Raw genomic sequence first — 20270 nt, 5'->3', positions numbered from 1 at the left:
GAGAAAGAGCGAGCTCTCAGGCACATGACGTGATTCTTGGAGCTGCCCTGTGCACGGCCAGGAGACGGACTTGGCTGATCCTTGTGGCCCCCTTCCAACTCTGGATATTCTGTGACTCGGAGGGCCGTCGCGAGCCGGAACGGAGGTTCCAAGGCGCGGTTTCCCAGGACGCGGCTTTCCGGGGCCGGGCCGGCCGCTTCCCGTCGTTCCGTGGCCGACGCTCCGCCCGCGCCCCGTTGGCGTCGGCGGGAGCGGGGCGGGGCCGGACCGGCCGGGCTGGGCTGGGCTGGGCTGGGCGGCGGAGCGGCGGCGGAGCGCGGGTAAGGGGGAGTCCGGCGGGAGCGGGGGCTGGCACTGAAGGGGGTGTGGGGGGCTGTGGGTGCAGGGACAGGGGCAGGGTCAGAGCGGTGCCTGTCATTGGGGCGCGGGTTTGGGTTGGCGACACACGAGGGCACCGCTGCGGAGCCGCTCAGGGGTCCCGCCCCGGACCGCTCTCCCCGCGGGGTGGCCGTGGCACAGGCGGGAGGTGCTGGTCGGCCGGGACATGGGGCACTGGCTTTGGGCAAGAGGGCAGTGTCTGCTGGGGTGGTCGCGGTGCCAGGCTTCGTGGGGGCTTGGGCAGGGGCTGGGGCTCGGGCGTGATCCTCGGGGCTGCTCCTCGGGGATGGCTGAGAGGAGGCAGCAGCAGACGCTGTGGGAAACTTTTGGAGTACACCCGCAGGGTTTGGAGCAGGAGGGCTTTGGGGAACGTGCCCCGACCTAGAGGACACAGTCACGGCCTAGAGAGGACAATGAGGAGGTGGCCCTGGCTGCGGCGAAGGAAGGTGTGACCCAGCTGCTTCGCAGGCACACGTCCTTTCTAACCCGCTTTTGGTGTCCACCAAAGCCCTGGCTGCGCTCATTAATGGGTTTGTACTTAGACTTTAAAGCCCTCAGGAATTCTGAGAGCTGCGATGCTCCTAGGTAGCCCTCGCTGGCTGTGGAGGGAGGTGCAGGATGCTGCAGGTGGCCTTCCCTGTGTCCCCACCCTGTGCTGCTGCAGCAACCAGGACCGTGGTGAGCAGCTGGCAAGGGCTGGGGTGGTCAGGAACACGTACCACTGAGTTTCCATGTGCAGGACTCCTGGGCCTGAGGACAGCCGTGGTATTTCCTTCTGAAATTCAGATGACAAGTACCTATGCTTTATTTCCTGAAGGAATTCGCTGTATATACCTAACTATTAAAATTCATGACTTGGAAGTTTCTTGCTCCAAGATCTGACTTGGATGTAACTGTCTTGAAATCACTGTGGAAAGATCTACAAACAGTAACTTGCAGCAAGGAATTGGTATTGATGTGTAAAACTGTGAAAGGAAGTTTACACCTGAAATCTCAAAAAGCTCTGTGGTTAAGTCCTAAAAACAAAACACAGTGGAGAAGCTGGGACAGAATGACCACCCATTCTCATAATTTATTGTCCCAGGGCAGGCTCCAGACCTCTGATACTCTGCATAAACCCTACATCTTCTGCTTCACTACCCACAGCAGAGACTGTTGCATGGTGGGACACTCAGTGCCTTAGGGTTATGGTATACCCAGAAGGGCCGTGAATTCACAGAGAAGGTCATGCAGGCAGTTTTTCTTTTTTATGTGTGTATTAGTTCACAGCACTGCCAAGGTGATCACACTGCACTCTTTTCAGTTGTGGTGGTGTTATGGAGAATTGTCTTAAGCCATTGGGGACTTAGTTGGTGAGAAGCAGCATCTTTTTATTTATTGCAGGATACAGGTACCAGAGCTTGTTCGTTCTCAGGCTCTGCTCAAGAAAATGCTATCAGCCTGCCTAGATCAGTAGGGGAGGCAAGGCCTGGGAGGTTGTTTTAGCTGGTGTATTAAAAGTCTGGATGCTGTTGGACTAATGTGTGGCGCCGGCTGAACTGGAATCCCTTTTATACGTTCACATGTCTGTGAATATGCTGCAGGATAGCTGCTGTTTTTTATCCAGAGAAGCTGAAGCAGACTCTTCTACGTGTAGACAGGACTCTGCCAGATCCTGCAGTAACCTTTGCAAGGGTCTCAAGGACTTAGACCACGTAGATAGAGCAGATGCTGACTGTGAGGAGCATCACAGTATCTCTGGAGGTGAACAGGCTGGGTCACAGCCAGCAGCACTCTGTTTCCAGGCAGATGCTCTGAGTCTGGAGACTGGGACAGAGGTGGGCATGGCAAGCCTGGGCAGGGCATGAAGTTGCCTTGGAGATTGGGTAAGATTTTTAAACACTGATTGAAAAGAGATCCATGATGAGTCTTTTGCCATTAGCCTCTTCCAAGTCTTTCTGTCTACAACAGATCTCTACAGGAGTACATGCCAGTAAGGTTACTTGTAAACTGGGCATTGGAAGTAGGGAAGAACAGGGGGAAAAGGATTCTCTTTGACCCGTGACTGAGGAATGTGGAGGAATACAGGGACTCTTTGGTACTTTATAGCCTGGCAAGGGTATTATCTGAAGTGACAGGACTTCTTCTTTTTCCCCTAAGGCTCCCGCTTACATGCTGTCCATGTGTCAAGGCAATTCTCTGCAGACAGCTGGCAGAGTGCAAAGTTTAGTAGTATTGCCTGCAGATGAGTCAGCAGAAGAGAAATAGCTGGTTCCTGTAAAGTGCAATGATCTTGTAGGCAAAGCAGCACATGACAGTCACATCTGACTGTGCCAACGCCTCCCAGGTTCGGAGGGACGATAGCGCAGCTTTGGGGCAGGCGGTGCCACCCAGGGAGCTGTGGGTGTCCCAGGGCCTCGCTGGTCCCACTGCCAGTCTTGTGCTCAGGTCCAGGGTAGGAATTGGAGCAGCCTTGAACTGGAGCATTTATCAAGTTGTTGCAGTCAGCTCTTGTTTTGCACAGGCTTTCAGTTTAAGTAGCAGGATTTATTTTGCTTTGGCATATAAATCTGCATGTGAAAAGCAAAAGAAGTGGCAGAAGAAATCATGCTTCTGATGTAAGTTTTCAGATAATATTCTTCAAGAAGTCCTTTGGGACATCAAAAGGCAATGCAGATGGGCCAGGTCCTCGTGCCATCATTGTGCTCAAGGTGCAGAAAGATCTGATCTACCTCTCCACTGTAGTGTGAGGCAGGAGTTCTTTGACACCACCAAGGCTAAAAAACATCAGTGCTGTCTATGAAGATGAATTGAAATAAGGCTTTGGCTAAGCAAGAAGATTTGCCGTGCCTATTCCGACCTTTTCCACCTGCCAGAGGTATTAACTTTGATGTTGTGGATAAATTCCAGCTCTGACAATGGTGTAGTTAATTCACACTAAGGAAGGAGTTTTAAATTTTTTCCCTGCCTATATGTCTTCTTCCTTGGTGGTAATCAATACTTGTCCTTTTTCCCTCCCAGAAGCAACTGCATTTCAGTGGGATTTAGTGATTCCCTGACAGGGAGGGTGACTCTTCTGTCTGGCAGTCAACTGCTCCTCACAGAGCTCGTACAGGTCTCTCTCTCTCAGTGAGCCAGCTGGCAGGTGATGCAAGGCCCTTCTTTGGTATGGGATATGCACCAAAGAAGTAAGTTTAAGAAGCAAAGCCGTTAGTGTTTTGTAAAGTGGTGCAAAGACTGTGGTTTGCCCCAAATGGGACACTTCCAACCTTGCTCCTTGCAAGCAGTTTCTCATATTTAGCCATGGACTCACTTATGTAGGAGGGTGACGCTTTAAAATAGAACAATGTTAATATTTTACAGCAGGGCTCTTTCTTCTGGTTATGCTTGGTTTCTATCTTGGAGTGTTCAGAGTGAGCTTTGAGAGTTGTCTTGTCTTTCCTCTTCCCCATCTGCTGCAAATGTAATTAATTTTAGAACAGGCAGTGTTTTATGCATTTGGGGAAGCAAAGCTGCGTCCTCATGTGTTAAGGTCAGCTAGAGATGCTGGATCCCATTGTTAGTAATTGTTTAGGATGCTATTTTTGTCACTTTGGTCAAAATGAAACATTCTGAGATTAGCAGCTTTATCGCAGTAAGGTGCGTTGTTTTTGGAAACACGTTCCCAGTTTTTAATGAAGACAAGTTTGGTACTGGGAGGACTTCCCAGAAATGCACTAGCCACAGCATAGAGGTTTTAAAGTTCCAAAGAGTGGTAAAATTATTGTTTAATTTCTGCATTAAGTTGAGTAATTAACAGAGCTGCATCACTCAGGTGCTCAGCCCAGCTCTCCAAACGTTGCAGAGGCTTCTTCAGCAACACCTAACTTGTAAGATCAGAGCAGATAGAGCATGTTTATCCCATCCTTGAAGCAGGTTTCTCACTCAGTATATCGGGTAGAGCTGCTGCTGCTTTGTGGCTGGTACTGTCTCACCACTGCTGCTTATTTAATGCAAAGCCAGTAATAGAATATATGAAGTTGGAATCCATTCGCTTATGTTGTTTGTCATCATTTGACTACAAATACCCTGAGAGGTGAAAAAGTTAGTTAGGGTGGAGGAGAGCCGGTGGTTTGGGTGTGGGAGGGGCTGGAAGAAGCTGTTGGAGTTTTCTCCTGGCCTGGGACAGTGCTGCTGTACATCAGCCTAAAGCACGGTGTTGCCCTTTGCTGTAACCTGCAGTCTTTGTCTGGCCATGAGCTCTGCACCCAGCAGGAAGGTGATGGTGATAATTCAGCTGAGAAGTTGGTTGCTCTGGTGGGCTGGGCTCACGTGGGAAGAGCTTCTCCTGGTTGTGTGTAGGGGCTGCTATGTCCGTACTTCAGCACCAAAACCTCTGCCTGTGCTTTTCACGTTTTGCTGGGCAGTGCTTCAGAATGTCTGCATTCAGCATGGGAACAAGCTGGTTAATTCTTTCCAAAGAGAAGGAAAGGGAGTGGTCACAGACCAACAGGGGACTTGAAGCACAGTGAAATTATTTTGACCAAAAAACAAGAAAAGCTGCTGCTGTTTCCCTCACTTTTTCCATGAACGCTGGGGTTACTTGAGCCAAGGACAGATGTTCAATGCTTTTTGTGAACTGAATGATTTCTGCTGGGACCGTGGTGGTGAAGTAAATGACTGATACAGTGTGCTTGCAAGGTGACACTTTGCAAAATCTAAGAATTACTTGTGTCATACCCTGTGTTTTCACAGAGGCATTTTGGAATCTGCTGCATTTATAGCACCGATCTTGCCTGAAAGTTAAATGTTTAGTTAAGTGTTTGAAGACTTGAAGCCAGGGTTGCAAACTCTTTTTGCCTGAGGTTGCTTTTGCATCCTCCCATATGTTTGTTGTTAGGAAATGGTAAATTAATTACTGGAATGGGGGAAACTTGGCAAGCTTGACTCACAGGCATTATGGAGTGAGTGCCGGACGGGTCATGCAGTTCTTAAGTGTCCTTGTGGTTGCTCTTCACTGTCGCTTTTATCTTCTTCACAGTATTTTTTGGCTCCCCACACACCTAAGATTCTCTTTTCCTGTTCTTAGTGTATTGTAGCAGGTCTAGCAGGGCAGCCAGGGATGCTTAGATGCATGTAGCCCCAGCCCAGTTCAGCTGTGTTTGGCTCTAGTGCTGTCCCTAAGGTGTTGTCTTGCTGATGCTCAGTGAGGAGAATGGGATGTTTATGTGTTGTTTAACTGCATTGGACTCCTTACTTTGGAACATTCCTTAACCTGGAGTCATTTGTGCTTGAGTAAGTCCGATCACTAAATCTGCTTCTTAACAGAGCTTCCACAAAGCACACTTTCCTTGGCTGCCAACAGCAGAGGTTTGCCAGTGGCCCTTAGTGAGGACAGTCCCAGCTCATTCCAAGCAGGAACATTCAGCAGAGCCCCTCTGCTGAGGAAAAGGGTGGTATTTAGGGGGGCATCTGCCCTTTCTCATACCTTGCACTTGCCCCACCTAGCACATTCCAGCACACCCATAGCATGTGGGTGGAGAGACGTTTTAAATTCCACACTGCTCTTATTATTAGGGGGTTGAGGCATGCACGTAAGGATCATTCCTTGGTGGAGGGGTCATGCTGTTCTCAGGAACAGCACGCCAGAAATGCCACTTGCTGTGCTGGAGAGGTGCACACTTCAAGTGAGCAAGAGACATAACGCTGCTCTTTAGCTTTGCAGATCTACCACCCATTTCTAAATCCTGCAGCAGCTGAAAAGAGAATATTTGCTGCCACGCCTTCCTGTAAACCCGTAGTTTGGCTTCAGCTGTATGAAGCTGGGCTTTCTAATACTCCAGGGCCCCTTTGGAATGGTATCCAGCTCAAAAGCACAGATAACTTACTTCCACATAGCTGTCACAGTTTCTGTCCCAAATTGGTGGTCTGTCTGTCTGTTCATCACAGAAGCAGTTCAGCTGTACCACCACTAATGAAAACCTGGTACATAAAGTGCCAGAAGTCAGTGTGCCCTAATGTGGTGTCAGCAGCTGCTTCACCATCTGCTGAGTCACCACTGCGGTGGGGACAGGGGACAAGAGGGGAGCATGGTGGCAGCCATCCCAAAGTGAGCTGTCCCCACTGGGGAGCTGCAGCTTGGTCTTACACAAACAACAAAACAAACAGCAAGCCACATAGTCATTTAAGTTCTGACCCCTTCCTTCACCCTTACCCTTCTGCTTAGGCCTGCTCCTTCCTCTCTTGAGGTTTCTACAGGGATGCAGCACACCCAGCCAGCTATCTTGAGGGGTGTAAAGGGTAAAGAGTCCAAATGAGAGCTGGGGGAGGGCTGAATGTGGACTGGGTGCACCATAATCCTTAAGTTGCTTTTCAGATATGAGAGTAATATAATTAGCCTTTTAGTAATGATTTATAATTTGTATTGCAACTCTTGTTTCAGTTTCTCTCCAGCCAGCTGACTGCTGCACGCTTCTCTCTGCAGAACAGCTCTGAGTTACATTAAATGATTCAGTATTCCCACCAGGCACTGTTTGTCAAGCCTTGGCAGCTGATGCCAAATACAACTGGCTAAGCCCCTTGTGAGGTGGCTGTGTCTTTGCACTGACCTTCTGTACACTGTGCCTGCTGTTGACTGATTCTGCTTTGGAAGAACTGACAAATATCTCTCTTTTCTTTCTTTTTTTTTTTTTGTTTTGATTTTTTTTGCCCCTCCTTCATTTTGTTCCAGTTCTTACTGGACGTGCTTGGCAAGATGGAGCCGCCAACCTCCTCCAGGCTGAACTCCCGAAAGAGAAGAAAAGATGGGTCTGGCCCTAATGGGGCAACAGAGCTGGATGGAATCCCTCCAAAAATGTCCCGACGCTCACTCGTAAGTAAGCAGAGATATGAATTTTAGGAGCATGTGAGATCAGAACATTGAGCTGAGGTGGTTTGTCTGTGGACACAGAAAACAAGGGGGGGCAGAGGAGAAGAAGCACATGACAGTAGCTATCCTTCTTGCAAATCCAGTTTGAAATCTTCCTTTGTTCATACTAATAACATACTTACAACGTGAGCTTAAATTAGGTCTGAGGCAATCGCTAAGCTGCTTTTGTAGTGTGTCCGGCTTGTCACTTAAGCTGAAGTGGCACAGGCATGCATATAGATATCCATGGAGGAGTAGCATGTCGCTTCTGAGAGGTGTGTTTTGAGTGACCCAGTGGGAGGGAGAAATACTCCAAGCAAGCACATGGAACTGCAGGAGGGTCTGAAGTCTATAAGCACCCACAGAAGTAATCTGTTGAATCCATGCTCTGAAGCACTGGGAAGATCACTGTTTGATTCTCTTGGTCCGGAGAAAGACTGCGTTTATGCTCCTGGTACTTCAGGATTGTTCAGGAGCAATAAAAGTAAAAGCACAAACAACTGGAAGGATTTCTCCTAGATCAACCTTGGGACAGCTTTAGCAAGCTAAAGCCAGAGGGATCTCTTCTGAAGGGGGTTAATGCCAATGTAAAGGGCTGACTTTAACTTGTCCTTGCCACAATATTGCAACAATGGGCTTTTTACAGTTCTCCTCTGCCCTCTTCCTGGAGCTGTCCTGTGCATCACATGTGCTCTGGTTGTTCTTTCCTTATCTCTATCAAAAGCCAGCTGCCATCCCTGCCACGTCGCACTGGGGTCATAGTCCTTGGCAAAATAGGGTGATGTGTTGCAGCTTTCCTTCTCAATGGCAACATTTTGCTCTTCAGGACCTTCAGCCCTGTCCCACAGCATTGGTGGTAATGAAGTAAGAGCAGTGCCAGCAGTGAGAACTGGGGAGGCAAGCATTGGGAGTGGAGGCTTGAGCTTGTGTGACTTATCCCACAGAGCCTTTATATCCTTGACTGTTGTTAAAGACCCCATGTCTTTTCAATAAGGAAAGAGAAATGTGCAGGTTATTATTCCATGGGAGTCACTTGCTCTTCAAGTTGGTGCCTGTCCTGTATCAGAAGTAAAGCATCTGTCTACAAATAGCACAAGACAAGTGATATCTAGCCACTTTCTAAGCTTCCTGCCTGTTTTTTAGCCACAGGGCAAACACAGATCTCCTGTGAAAGATTTCTTTTTTTTCTTCCATTTGCAAAAGTTTTATTTATTATAGCAAGAGTAATAGTGTTGCCTAACTGTGAGATTACCTTGAAGCCTTTACCACTCCCAACTAAGCAGCTGGCTGGCAGAATGTTCCCCTGAAGCAGCAGGACTCAGCAGCAGATGGTGGTAACAAACCTGCTGACACAGAAGCCTGTTGTACTGTGCACACCACGTTAGGTTCTGACCCTCCCAGGCCCTGCAGAGGAAGGGCAAGACACTGGCAGGACCTTTTGAGAACGTTTCTCTGTGTTCCTCTGATAATTTTGATAGGGCTTTTTTATGCTTTTATTCCTAGCTACATATCAGGTGTGTGCCAACCAAACTACAAAGAATCTGGTTTTATTCACAAGTCCCAGATACAATGGGAGTGAAGAAAGGAGAGGCCTACAGGCCTTAACTGACAGTAAGGATCCTGGCAGAGGAGGTGGTGTGTGAAACACGGAGCCTCAGTAAGTTAAAGGAGATGCTCAGCAGTATCAGTTTGCTTGAATGTAGTGGTCAGTGGTTGTTTTCCTGTGCTCTTTTCTATAAGCATTCTAATGAGGAATGACAGTAGCAATAATAGCAGTGGTTTTTCTGGTTGCAGTGGTGCTGGGCACCGTGGCAGGATTCTGCAGGGGGACAGGAGGCTAGAGAGGAAACTGCTGATAAGATTTTTGCAGCTTGAAGGTGTTATTGATCTGTAAGCTTGTTTCCTAGTGTTCTGACTCAGGAACGAGTTGTCCGTTGCTGCCCCACACCTTCCAGCTAGAAGGAAATTGAGCTGTTGTTTTGTTATGGGAAGGGCAGATGTTTTGTTTCCATTCAGAGCAGACCAGAAATGATGCCTGGACATCAGCTATTGGTTAAATGTACTGCTGTGGTCAAGCTAGCAAGTTAGAGGAGTTTTCTTGAAGCACCTGGAGTATTCTGCCTCAGATTGAGGTTAGTCCCTCACTGTGTATGGCTCAGAAATGGTGAATGTAATATAATATGACAATACACACATTAGTGCTGCTGTTGGTATTGCTTTTCTGCTCGCTCATCTACTCAAATCAAGGAGCTGTTACAATTTGTATGTCATGGCACAAGCACTCAGCCACAGCAGAGTGATGGTCTTGCCAGAGTGGGCATAGCTGGAGCTGCAATAGTGAGGTTTGAAGCTTGGCTTGTGCTGCTGTGAAGTGCTGTGTGTCCAAAGTTTGGGTTTAGCAGCTGCAGATCTGAGCCTCCAGTTTTCTTGGGTCCAGTATAACTGCTGTCTTCTAAACTCTACATTGCTTTCTCTCTTACTCTCTAAACTCAGGCTAATAACCCTGCAGGGCTGTTTTGAGGTTTTACACTAACTAGTCTTTTAGTACACGTGTCTGAACTGTGCAGAGACGCAGTGAGTCACTCAGTGGCTAGGACACTGCAGTGGCAGTGCTGCTGCTTTGAACTGCCCTCACCTTTGCATTCTCACAGCGAAACTTCCCTGGCTGTTTAGGGACTGAGGGAACCGGCTCCGTTTTCAGATGAAGTGGAAATCGACTACAGCAAGCCATACATCAGAGTAACCTATGAGGAAGCGATGAGAGGGACCCCTTGTAAGTAAAAAAAAACAGATTGGAAGGAGATTGTGTAAATGTTGGGGTTTTGGGGGTGCGTGTGATTGTGATATCTCTGAGACCAAAACAACCTTGTGTGTTGGACCAGGTTTGCAGCCAATGACTTAGTTAATGCTTTGGTGATTAGATAACTGTTCCCATGTGAAATTGGGCCTGTCAGTACAACTGAAATTGTAGGTGTGAGGAGCTGTGCCTTCACCAGTAAGGGTGTTTTGAAGCAAACAGGTATTTGTTTTAACTCCTCCTGTGCCACTGACAGCTACAGAGTAATATCAGATACATTTTCTGTACTACTTTGTCTGTGGTAGCTTGAAGTTAAGCACTTTAAAAGTCATCTTTTCTGATAGTCGAAATGGGCAAGTGAAAAAAAATACATATCTGAATGTCCCATTCTAGCCTGGATTTGAAGTAAAGTCGGTGTCATTAAACACAGTTGGCCAGCCTCACAACAACAATGTGGGAGAAACACTGTTCTCTTTGCAAGTCCAAAGCAGAGGCAGGACTAACTCCTGAGGAATGACTGCCCTCTCCTGCTAAACAGAGTGTGCAGATGGTGCCATCTTATTTGACCTTTCTGTTATAGCCACAGGGACAATAAAAATGCTGCATTTCTATCTACCTGACTGCTGTTGACAGATGAGCCAGCTCAGATTGAGACCTGGCAGTGGTTTCCTGCTAGAGGCTCTGGAAATCCAGTGTATTTCACAGTCCACGTTAATTTACCAGCTGAAAGTCTCCAGAGCCTGCACAAAGGTCTCTTGATTTCAACACTGGTAGCTTTTCTGCCTGCTAGGACTAAAATACACTGCATGCTTCCTTGTGGCTGTTTATGTCTGTGCTCAGGAACTGTAGCTGCTGCAGGTACAGAGGAAAGGGAAGGATGTCCCAGCCAATTTCCAGAATGTGATTGTACATTCATAAAGGCTTGCCAGGACCAGCCTTCTTTTGGCATACAGAGAGCTTTTGCAGTCGCATATCTCCAGATCCTTGGCTCTTTGGAGCCTCCTGACATCTTCAGACTGAGGTCGTAGAATCACTAAAAAGTGGTTGCAAGAGGCTGTCCTCAAACTGACTCCTCTGCTTAGCTTGAACTTGACAACCCTGACCTTTACATCAACTCCTCTTCCTGCTGCCCTCCAGGCTCTGTCTCTGGGTACCTTCAGGGCCCTCTCCAGAGCCCTGGGGTCTCAGCAATTCTGCTAGGTCTTATCTCTGCCCCGTCCTCACTGCAGCTTTGGTGTGCCTCTTCTCACACCACTTCCCTGAGTCTGTCTGCCTGACTAGGCTAGAGCAGCAGGCTGTTCCCGAGTGTGTCAGATACAAAGACTGTGTGGCTTTCTGTTACCAGCAGCGAGAGGACTGCAGTCCTGTATAGTCTCAAGACCAGAAGTCAGGGAGCCTCCCACTATTACATGGCAGGGCTAGACTATCTCACTTTACCTCTGTGCTGACCTCAAAGAGCTGAGCTACCATTTCCCCTGGCAGAGGTAGCCTGAGGAGAGATTTGTTCCTCCATATTTATTTATGGATTTAGCTGCTAATGCCAGAGGTTCAGCAGAATTGTGTCTGCTTTGCTTTGTGTAGTCCAGCTTGTGTTTTGGATAGAGCCATTGGGTCTAGAGGAGGCAATGATGCTGGTGGGGGATTAGAACAGTCTGGTCCCTCAACCAGACTGGTAGCTGTGGCAGCAGGCTGCAGAGGGGGATTCTCTAAAGGTCTTGAGATGCCATCCTGGCAGGCAGGAGGAAGTCAGGCACCTATGAAACATGTGGGCCAGTTCCTTTCTGGTTGTTCACTGCTGTGAAAAAAGTTTATTCTGCATTTGGATTTCCATAGAAGGGAAATGTTCAGGGTTTGCTTTTCCTTAGGTCTCCCTTTATCTTGTTAGGGTGATATATGGTAGGCTTTCAGTCTGCCTTTGAATGTGATTGTATTTCAGCTCAGATGCATTTGTTTCCATGTGGGAAGACAGAGAGACAGCCATTTCTCTTCACAAATCTGTCCTGGCTATGGCTCTGTGTTCTGTAACACCCCCATGAGCTTAAGTAGGTCCTCAAATGCAGGCATGAGCAGAAGCTGCTTCTCCAGGAAGGCATCTTCACAACTGTCTCTCTGTCCCTTTGGTACAGTGGATCGCCCCGTCAGAGTTTATGCCGATGGAATATTTGACTTGTTTCACTCTGGACATGCCCGGGCCTTGATGCAAGCAAAGAACCTCTTCCCAAACACATACCTCATTGTTGGAGGTAAGGAGTGACCTTGTTGACTTTGGCTGTTGCAGAAGTACAGGTTACCTGCGTCTGGGGTTGTGCATACAGGGCTTTTGTCTTTGTGGCCTCGTTGGCTCTCACTGAGCTGGTTGTCCCAAATGTTGCTGGAGTCTTATTGCAATATACTGAGGGTTGGATATGTCTGCAGAAAGATTCCCTGTACCAGGTGAGTGCTTCAGGAAAAGATTTTTGATCACGCTGTTCTAATTTGACCCTTCTATTTTGTGACAGATACAGGTGAGTTGCACACCTGAGTATCAAAACGTATTAGGGATAACTGAGCATTTGACTCTTGAATAAGACAGCTAAAGAATGAGTAACAGTCCTTCTGTGGCTGCTTGAGCTTTGTGTCATTTGTATTGCTCTGCAAGTCACTCCCCAGCTCCAGCTCCCTGCTGGGGATTGCTTATGGGAATTGCTTAATGCCAGACAGATCCCCTTAGGAGCGTGGAGATCAGAGTCATTTCTTGGGCATGTGCCTGGACACATGGAAGTCAGTGAGGCCCCATTTCTCCAAATAGAAGTTCACCGTTTTGGCTGTTAGGTCGTAAGTCTAGATGATGCCAGAAATATCCTGCTGAGTGCCTGAGGGGATCTAACACAGGTGTTTTAGCCAGGCTTCCTTCAAGAATGTAAGAGGAAAATGGATACCCTTCTTCTGGCTGCTGCAGTACACGGGCCTCTGTCCAGGCAGTGCCTCTGTGTCCCTCAGGCTGTGCATGTTGTCTGTCAAGAGCTGACCCCTGGTCCCCTTGCACCAAGACTGAGACAAGAGGCCACAGCCCAAGAGAACATGAGCTCCAAGCTGGGAACAGTCTCACCCGCTCTTTATCATGTTTGTCTAGAACGTAAATACATCCAATACCAGTGAGACTCGTAATGCCCTGTTTACTTTTGAGTCTGATAATCAACTAAAACTCCCTTCTCAATACCTTGCGTTGCAGATTATGAAGAGTTGTTAATTTACTTTCTCATAGAACATAATAATTCAGCTAACTTGATTTCCTGTGAATTCACCCTGTGTTTTAATACAACTTTCCAAGAACTCGACTGTGTTATGGCATTTTATGAAAGGGGAAGCTTAGATAATGGGTTTTTTTGTGGACTTCAGATTCCAAGCCTGAGACATCCATAGGCTTAAAAGCCCAGTAGGACCCCAAGTGCTGTTTCATACAGGAGAGTTGTCTTCTGTGTTGGCTGGTTTTCTTGATAACCGCTGTAAGCTCTAGAGACCCTGAAGGCTTGAGGTGTGGGCTTGGGCAGAAATTCCCCAAACGGCCTGCCCAGAATTGCTCAGGAGTTTAGTGCCCTGTACTGCTCCCTGTTTCTGGTTCTTTGTGGCTGGAAGAGCTGGGTTTGGAAGTGCCATTGCCAGCCTCTGCCAGCAGAGATGTGTGCAAGATCCTTTTACTGTGAAGCACCGGGGTAAGTGCCTCAGGCTCACTGTTGTCTGCCTGTTTCTCCAGTCTGCAGTGATGAGCTGACCCATAACTTCAAGGGCTTCACGGTAATGAACGAGAATGAGCGGTATGATGCTGTGCAGCACTGTCGCTATGTGGACGAAGTGGTGAGAAACGCGCCGTGGACGCTCACGCCCGAGTTCCTGGCAGAGCACAGGGTAATTTGTGATATCTGATCTTTTTGGAATTTTGATTAGCCTCTTGTCTGTTCATAGCAAGAATTCATCCTTGAGGGTGACCTCTGCCTGAGCAAGCTCTTTCTGTTGAAACTCCTTGACTATAGAACGAACTGGGTTATGGGGATTGAGTGGGTTTCTTGGGAGACTAGAAGGCTTTGCTGAGCTGGCAGGTAATGTTAAAATAAGGTAGAGATTGTGACATGGTGAAGAAGCCTGAGAGGGTTCTTGCTGTTCCAGGAGAAGTTGGTGCTGGGTAGAGATAGGTGTGAAATGCAGTAGGGAGAGGATAACGTGGGTTGGAAGGGATTTCTGGGGGGTGTCTGGTCCAACTCCCTGCTTACAGCAGGAGCAGCTTACATTTTCATGAGCTTCCCTGCAGTAGGAGACCAGGCAAGCTGCCTTGAGAGTCTTTTATCAGTTGGTGAGATAAAGTGAAAGGAATCTCTAACATCTGTTGAACTGCTTTGAGAGGTGAAGGAGTCTCCAGAGGAGACTTGTTGCCATTAACAAACCATTTCTCTGCGGGGCTTAAAACAGCTGTGTCCTTATTCCTAGGCTTTCCTTGCCTCTCTGGCATGTGCTTAAAATTGATAGGCAATTGCCAGTGAGAAATTGGGACTGCTCAGTGTTGCTTTCTTGCTGTTCTCTGTCGCACCCCTGCGTGGAGGTGTTGAGCCAAAAATTACCAACCTTTGACAGAAGCAGACCTGCACATTCAAGATAAAATGTTGACTCACTTTCTTAATTTTCAGATCGACTTTGTTGCACATGATGACATCCCCTATTCCTCTGCTGGCAGTGATGATGTCTATAAGCATATAAAAGAGGCAGGTGGGTCTGAGTCAGATTCCCCAGGGCTTCCTGTCAAAGATCTGCTGTAGTTTCTCCTGTGCCTGTGTATGGGAGGACTATTTATGCCTGGGGAAGTGGCACTGCCCCTCTGGGAACAAGGTCTGCCCAGGAGGCTCTGAGGGCAGGAAGAAGCAGCTTTAGGCCCCATTTCATATCACTAGGACTGTCCCATGTCCCAGGCCATGCATGGCCCAGCATTAATTCCTAGTTCCAATCTAGCTGTGATTGAATTAACTGCCACCTTTTGAAAACATACTGCAGTTTGTCTTACAGATTCTCACAAATGGGGAATTTCATGAGCTTAGCAAAGGGGCTCCTCTAACTGTTTGCTGTAAAATTCACTGGGGGTGCAGCTTTCTTATACTATCCAAACTTAGCCCTCACAGCGTGTTATATTTCCACCCACTAAATTGTAGGGCCCCTTGTCCCCACACTATTCTATATACAGTGGGTTATGATCAATAATCTTTATACCAGCTAAAGTAAAGAACTTTTCATTAGAATACCTGGTATTTTGACAGGGTTTTGACAAGCTGTGATCTTACTTGGGTCTTCCTTATAGTCCCAGAAAGGAGGACTCTGGTATTGTACATTCAAGGTCAAAGATGTGGTGATGGGAGGACAGTTAGGAAAGTTGCTCTTGAGAGGAGAGATTGTTTCCTAGTAGAGGTGGCAGCAGCTTTTTGCCATGTGTCTTGCTACAGCTGTCTTGGGTCCTATTCCCCAACTTTAGGCATGTTTGCACCCACTCAGAGGACCGAGGGGATCTCAACGTCAGACATCATCACACGGATCGTGCGGGACTATGATGTTTATGTCAGACGGAACCTGCAGCGGGGCTACACGGCTAAAGAGCTCAATGTCAGCTTCATAAACGTGAGTTGAAGGGGGTCTCAGCACACACTGCAGGGTGTGAAGATGCTGAGTCTTGTCTAGTGATAGCACAGTCCTGCCACATGCCAGTAAAAGGCCTGTCTGCAGAGCTAAGCATTTGCACCAAACCAGCGTCCTTGGAGTAGAAATTAAACTTCTTCTGCCCCTAAAATCACCTCAGGGACCCACCCAGAGGAACTGGAGATTTGCTAATACTGCTCCATTGTCAGAGATATCCTGGTGACATTTTACCTATTGAAAGAGCTGGAGAGAGAGTGTGTGACGAAATATGTGCTTTCTTGAATTGAATGAAAAGTGGGTTGTTTTTGGCAGCAGCTGCTGTCTCATCTCTCTCCTATTCCCTCAGCCACCTTCTTAAGGTCATTTGTTAGGATAAAATCTGATCCTGTTCCCACTGTACTGTTGTCTTCCTGGAGCTGCAGGAGTAGTAGTAAGCACTTGAGTAGGACAGAAGGACGTGCCCTGATCCTCTGCTGAGCAGCTCTAGCCCACAAACAAAATACATGGCAGAAGACACTTCAGATGTTGGAAATAAAGTAGTAAACATTTTTTTATCACTCAGATACCATGCCTGTGAACAACAATGAAAGAGGAGAGGTAACGGCTGCTTGGCCTCTCTTTGGCATGTAACTCTGCCTCTGTTTAAAAACACCCAGCAAAAAGCCTGGTGCTGTTATGATATGCAGAGAGACCTACAGCAGGTCACTCAAATGTAATCTGTATGTTCCTTCTTCCATGCACTCCTATTAGATAGTGCTTATCTCTCGCTTTAGCCTTGCTCTGTGTGCTGTGCCAGTGCCTGCCACAAAGTGTCTCACAGCCCCACTGTGTCTGCCATGTAGTCTGGGGAAGAAGTGTCATGGAAATGAAGGAGAAGTGTCACCAGACTAATGGAGATGCTGAGTCTTAAGCAGCAGTTCAGTGTAGTAACACAGAGCAGAAGTGGTCACCACTGAGATTTAGTGAGCTGTGTTCTGATCCACCACTTACTGTGCAGGAGAAGAAATACCACCTCCAGGAACGCGTGGATAAGGTGAAAAAGAGGGTGAAGGATGTAGAGGAGAAGTCAAAGGAATTTGTCCAGAAAGTGGAGGAGAAGAGCATTGATCTCATCCAGAAGTGGGAAGAGAAGTCCCGAGAGTTCATCGGCAATTTCTTGGAGATGTTTGGTCCAGAAGGCGCGTTGGTAAGGAGGTGCTCTGGGAAAAGGGGATCTTGGAGAGATCAACGCTCGTTGTAGGGCTTCTGCAGAGTCTGCAGAGCAGAGGTTTAGGGTTTAATTGCGGTGCTCGGTGTGCTGCCTGTCTCCAGACAAGTTGTCCCAGGCATGGGCAGCCTGTTTTCAGGGAGCCGTCACCATTGCCAACTAGATAATGCTAGTTATGGTTGTAGGTGAAAAGTTCCTCTGTCGCATGAGCTGGCCTGTCAACTCCAGCTTGTGCCCTGTTGGCCACTGAGCTGCCAAGAGGATGGCAGTCACTTTGTCACTGGCCTGGGATGAGTCTGAAGCTCCTTGTTTATGCCAGGCTTTCCTGTGCTGCTGGGTAAATATCACAGGCACTTCATGTTAGAAGTGCTTGAAAATGTGTGGTGATTACTCTGTGTGCAGTTTCCAAAGCCCAGAGTGATGCTGGGGCATTTTCTGCTCTTACATTGCACAAAGTAATGAAGGGACACAACTCTTGCTGCACAACTGTAAGTAGTGTTCATTTCCATGACTGTTTAAACTGTGCTAACTGTCTTCCTGCTTCCATCACTAGAAACACATGCTGAAGGAGGGTAAGGGCCGGATGCTGCAGGCCATCAGCCCGAAGCAGAGTCCCAGCAGTAGCCCCACACATGACCGCTCCCCATCTCCCTCCTTCCGCTGGCCCTTTTCCACCAAGACTCCTCCTTCCTCACCCGCCAACCGCTCCAGGAATGAGTCTGCAGTCACCTATGACATCAGTGAGGATGAAGAGGATTAAGCTACCTGCCAGGATTTGCTGTGAACTGCTAATCGCAGAATCCTAAATCCAGACCCAGCGGGGAACTCTAAATGAGCAAGAGAGCCATAGGAACAGGGCTGACGGTGAGCACAGGGCCTTGGAGGCACCCGTTGCTCTTAGCAAGGGCTGCTGCCTGGAAGCACATTCGAACCTCCTCTCCCTTCTTCTCCCCAAATTTCCTTTTTATTGTTTACGTTCTAGTGGTTTCCAGGGTGAAGATGGCTTTTATATTTTAAAAAAACACTCGTTAAAAGCGCAAAGAATAGCACTCTAGCGTGGCTTTTGTTTTGGTTTCTTTTCCCTTGTTAAATCTCCAGGCAAGAGGGAGAGTGGGAAGATCCATCTGTCTCTTCTTTCCTTCAGCTCCACTGTCTTAGCCCCCCATCCCCAGGCAGTATCTGTGCCACTGCCAAACGGAAGACCCCTCAGTTCCTCAACCAGCATGACCTCGAGGGCACTCACAAAGCAGTGGTGTAACAAGGCTTCTAGGAAATAGTGTCCTCCCTACTGGGCTGGAGCGATAGCAATCTATCCAGCAGACCCTGTAGTGCTCACATGCCTCTAAACTGAGCTTCCCAGTGTGTCGCAGTGAGGGCGTGCTGGGCAGGGGTACCAGCTTGGCACGCAGGAGTTACACCCAGGAAGGACTCATGGCACCGTAAAGTGGCACACCCCGTAAAGCATGCAGCATTCACAGCTCCAAAGTATACAGGGGCTGCAGGGGAAAGGCCTGTCCAGCTAACCTCAACAAGACTGCTAAAATTGAGCCCTCAGTTGCTGTTGGAGAGGAGAATGAATCTTTGCTTCAGGGCACTTGCTGTCTATGCGTTTCCTTGGGTGTGTGAGAGCCCATGTCGGAAATGAATGTGTGTACTCTTTTGAGAAGTTCCTTGTCCCAGTCTGTGGTGTGTTATACGTGTCACTGTCTGTGCAGACGGCCCCTCAGCACTGCTCTGTGTGTGTTTGTGTTTCAGTTTCTGTGCTCTAAGGGCCAGAGCAGTCCTTTACACTGGTGCTGTGGAGTCGCTGTTCTAAGGGCAAAGCAGCCAGTTTTCTGTCCGTGTCAATGTGTGCAGCTGGACAGATGAAGGGCACGTTTTACTCCCATGAAGGGTCCCAGTTCATGTGACAGTTACCTGGTTTGTGCAGCACATGCACAAATTGGTGCAGGCTCACTCTGATCCTTGAGGCAGGCCAGAAAGAGCATCAGAGAGTGCTGCAGCTTTTTAAGTCTTTAAACGTGTAATGCTTGTTTGAATCCATGGTCCAGTTGTGCCTGCTGTCGTGTCTGTGATACACACTGAGCTTTGTGGGCTGCAGCTCCCCGAGGGCACTCGCCCTCCCGTGCCTGAGCAGAGCAGGTCATTGCGCTGTCCCACAGCCAGCGCTGGACGGACTGGCCTTGCTGTGGAGCTGTGGAGCTCCCACTCACTTTTCTGTCAGGTTTGCCTGTGATTCTGTGGTCTCTGGGTGGAGCTGCTGGGCCGAGTTGCCTGTACCCTGCGGTGCTGGGAGCAGAGGACAGCTCAGAGCCCGGTCAGCAGTGCTGCAGGGAGGTCTCCAGATCGGGATGTGAGGCTTGGGAAGCAGCAGGTGCAAGGAGGAGACTCATCATGTGCTGCCACAAGCTGTGCACGATGTGATGCTTCCAGGGTACATGGTGGCCCTGTGGTAGGAATGGGCTGCAGCTTCTTTCCAGCTTTTATCTTGTTGGTCCTTTGTCATGCTGTCCAAAGGGCTTGACAGAGACTCTGTGCTTCTGTTGAGTTCAGAGCCAGTATGGGAAAGGATATTTTGGGGATCTCTAATCTTCCACTTGGACTTCTTTCAGCAGGGATGTGTGTGGCTGTGGGAATGTGGCTGGCTGCTATGGATTTTAAGCTGTAAGGAGCAAATGATGGTCACTTGGTAGAAGCCAGTTGTTAATCCTCTGGTTTATGAGTGGTAGAGCACTTACTTTTTGTCATCCACACTGTCTCTTCCCTCATCTTCCCCACCTTCCCTTCCTCACCCTTCCCTCAGTATGGGTGTTGCATTGCTTTCCTGAGCTGGATCACGAAGGCCAGGCTGCTTTAGAGCCTTACTACTGTTTAAAACACAAGTTATGCAACAGTGTTCTATAAATTTGGATAACAGTGGTGTTTTGGATGGTGGCTTGTTCTGCAGGGACCTTAACATATTTGGTCTCTCTGCAAAACCTGGGGTGCTCGGTAAGAAGCCAGCCATGGTTTTACATGTAGCTTGGAATAACAGAGCTGTTTCTTGTAACCAATAATCCCTGCTTCCTCCTTGCACTGAAATTAAATTGGACACTCAAATCCCAATCTAGTCTTTTTTCTTTTTTTTTAACTTTGTTGTTCTGTTTTCTCATGGATCGCTAGACCAGCACTGTCATGTCCTATCAGGAATAGGACATTGATCTTTCAGCAACACATGTGACCAAGTTTCCCAGGATCATCTTGTTCCCCACAGATATACCCAATGCTGCTGCTTCAGGGCTGTCCTGCTCACCCCTAACCCATCCCTCACTCTTCAAAAGAAGCATCCAGAAGAGACATGCTTGAATTAAGCATGAAGTAAGAGGTACAGT

The 20270-nt window shown here is 48.1% G+C and overlaps 1 protein-coding gene across 1 annotated transcript; it reads left to right on the top strand.

The window, feature by feature from the left end:
- The first annotated feature begins 279 nt into the window (after positions 1-279).
- PCYT1A (phosphate cytidylyltransferase 1, choline, alpha) lies at positions 280-20004 on the top strand. Its single transcript, XM_017810735.1, has 9 exons — positions 280-320; positions 7067-7207; positions 9917-10016; positions 12167-12283; positions 13774-13925; positions 14699-14777; positions 15532-15674; positions 16690-16878; positions 17453-20004. Exons 2-9 carry the CDS (start codon positions 7091-7093, stop codon positions 17657-17659), a joined length of 1104 nt encoding a protein of 367 aa, XP_017666224.1. The 5' UTR covers positions 280-320; positions 7067-7090; the 3' UTR covers positions 17660-20004.
- The last annotated feature ends 266 nt before the right edge of the window (positions 20005-20270 follow it).

The sequence above is a fragment of the Lepidothrix coronata genome, unplaced genomic scaffold (assembly GCF_001604755.1).
Source record: "Lepidothrix coronata isolate B3197 unplaced genomic scaffold, Lepidothrix_coronata-1.0 Scaffold29, whole genome shotgun sequence".
Lineage (NCBI taxonomy): Eukaryota > Metazoa > Chordata > Aves > Passeriformes > Pipridae > Lepidothrix > Lepidothrix coronata.
Note: the sequence above shows the minus strand (reverse complement) of the source record. Positions and strands in the feature narration are given on the sequence as shown.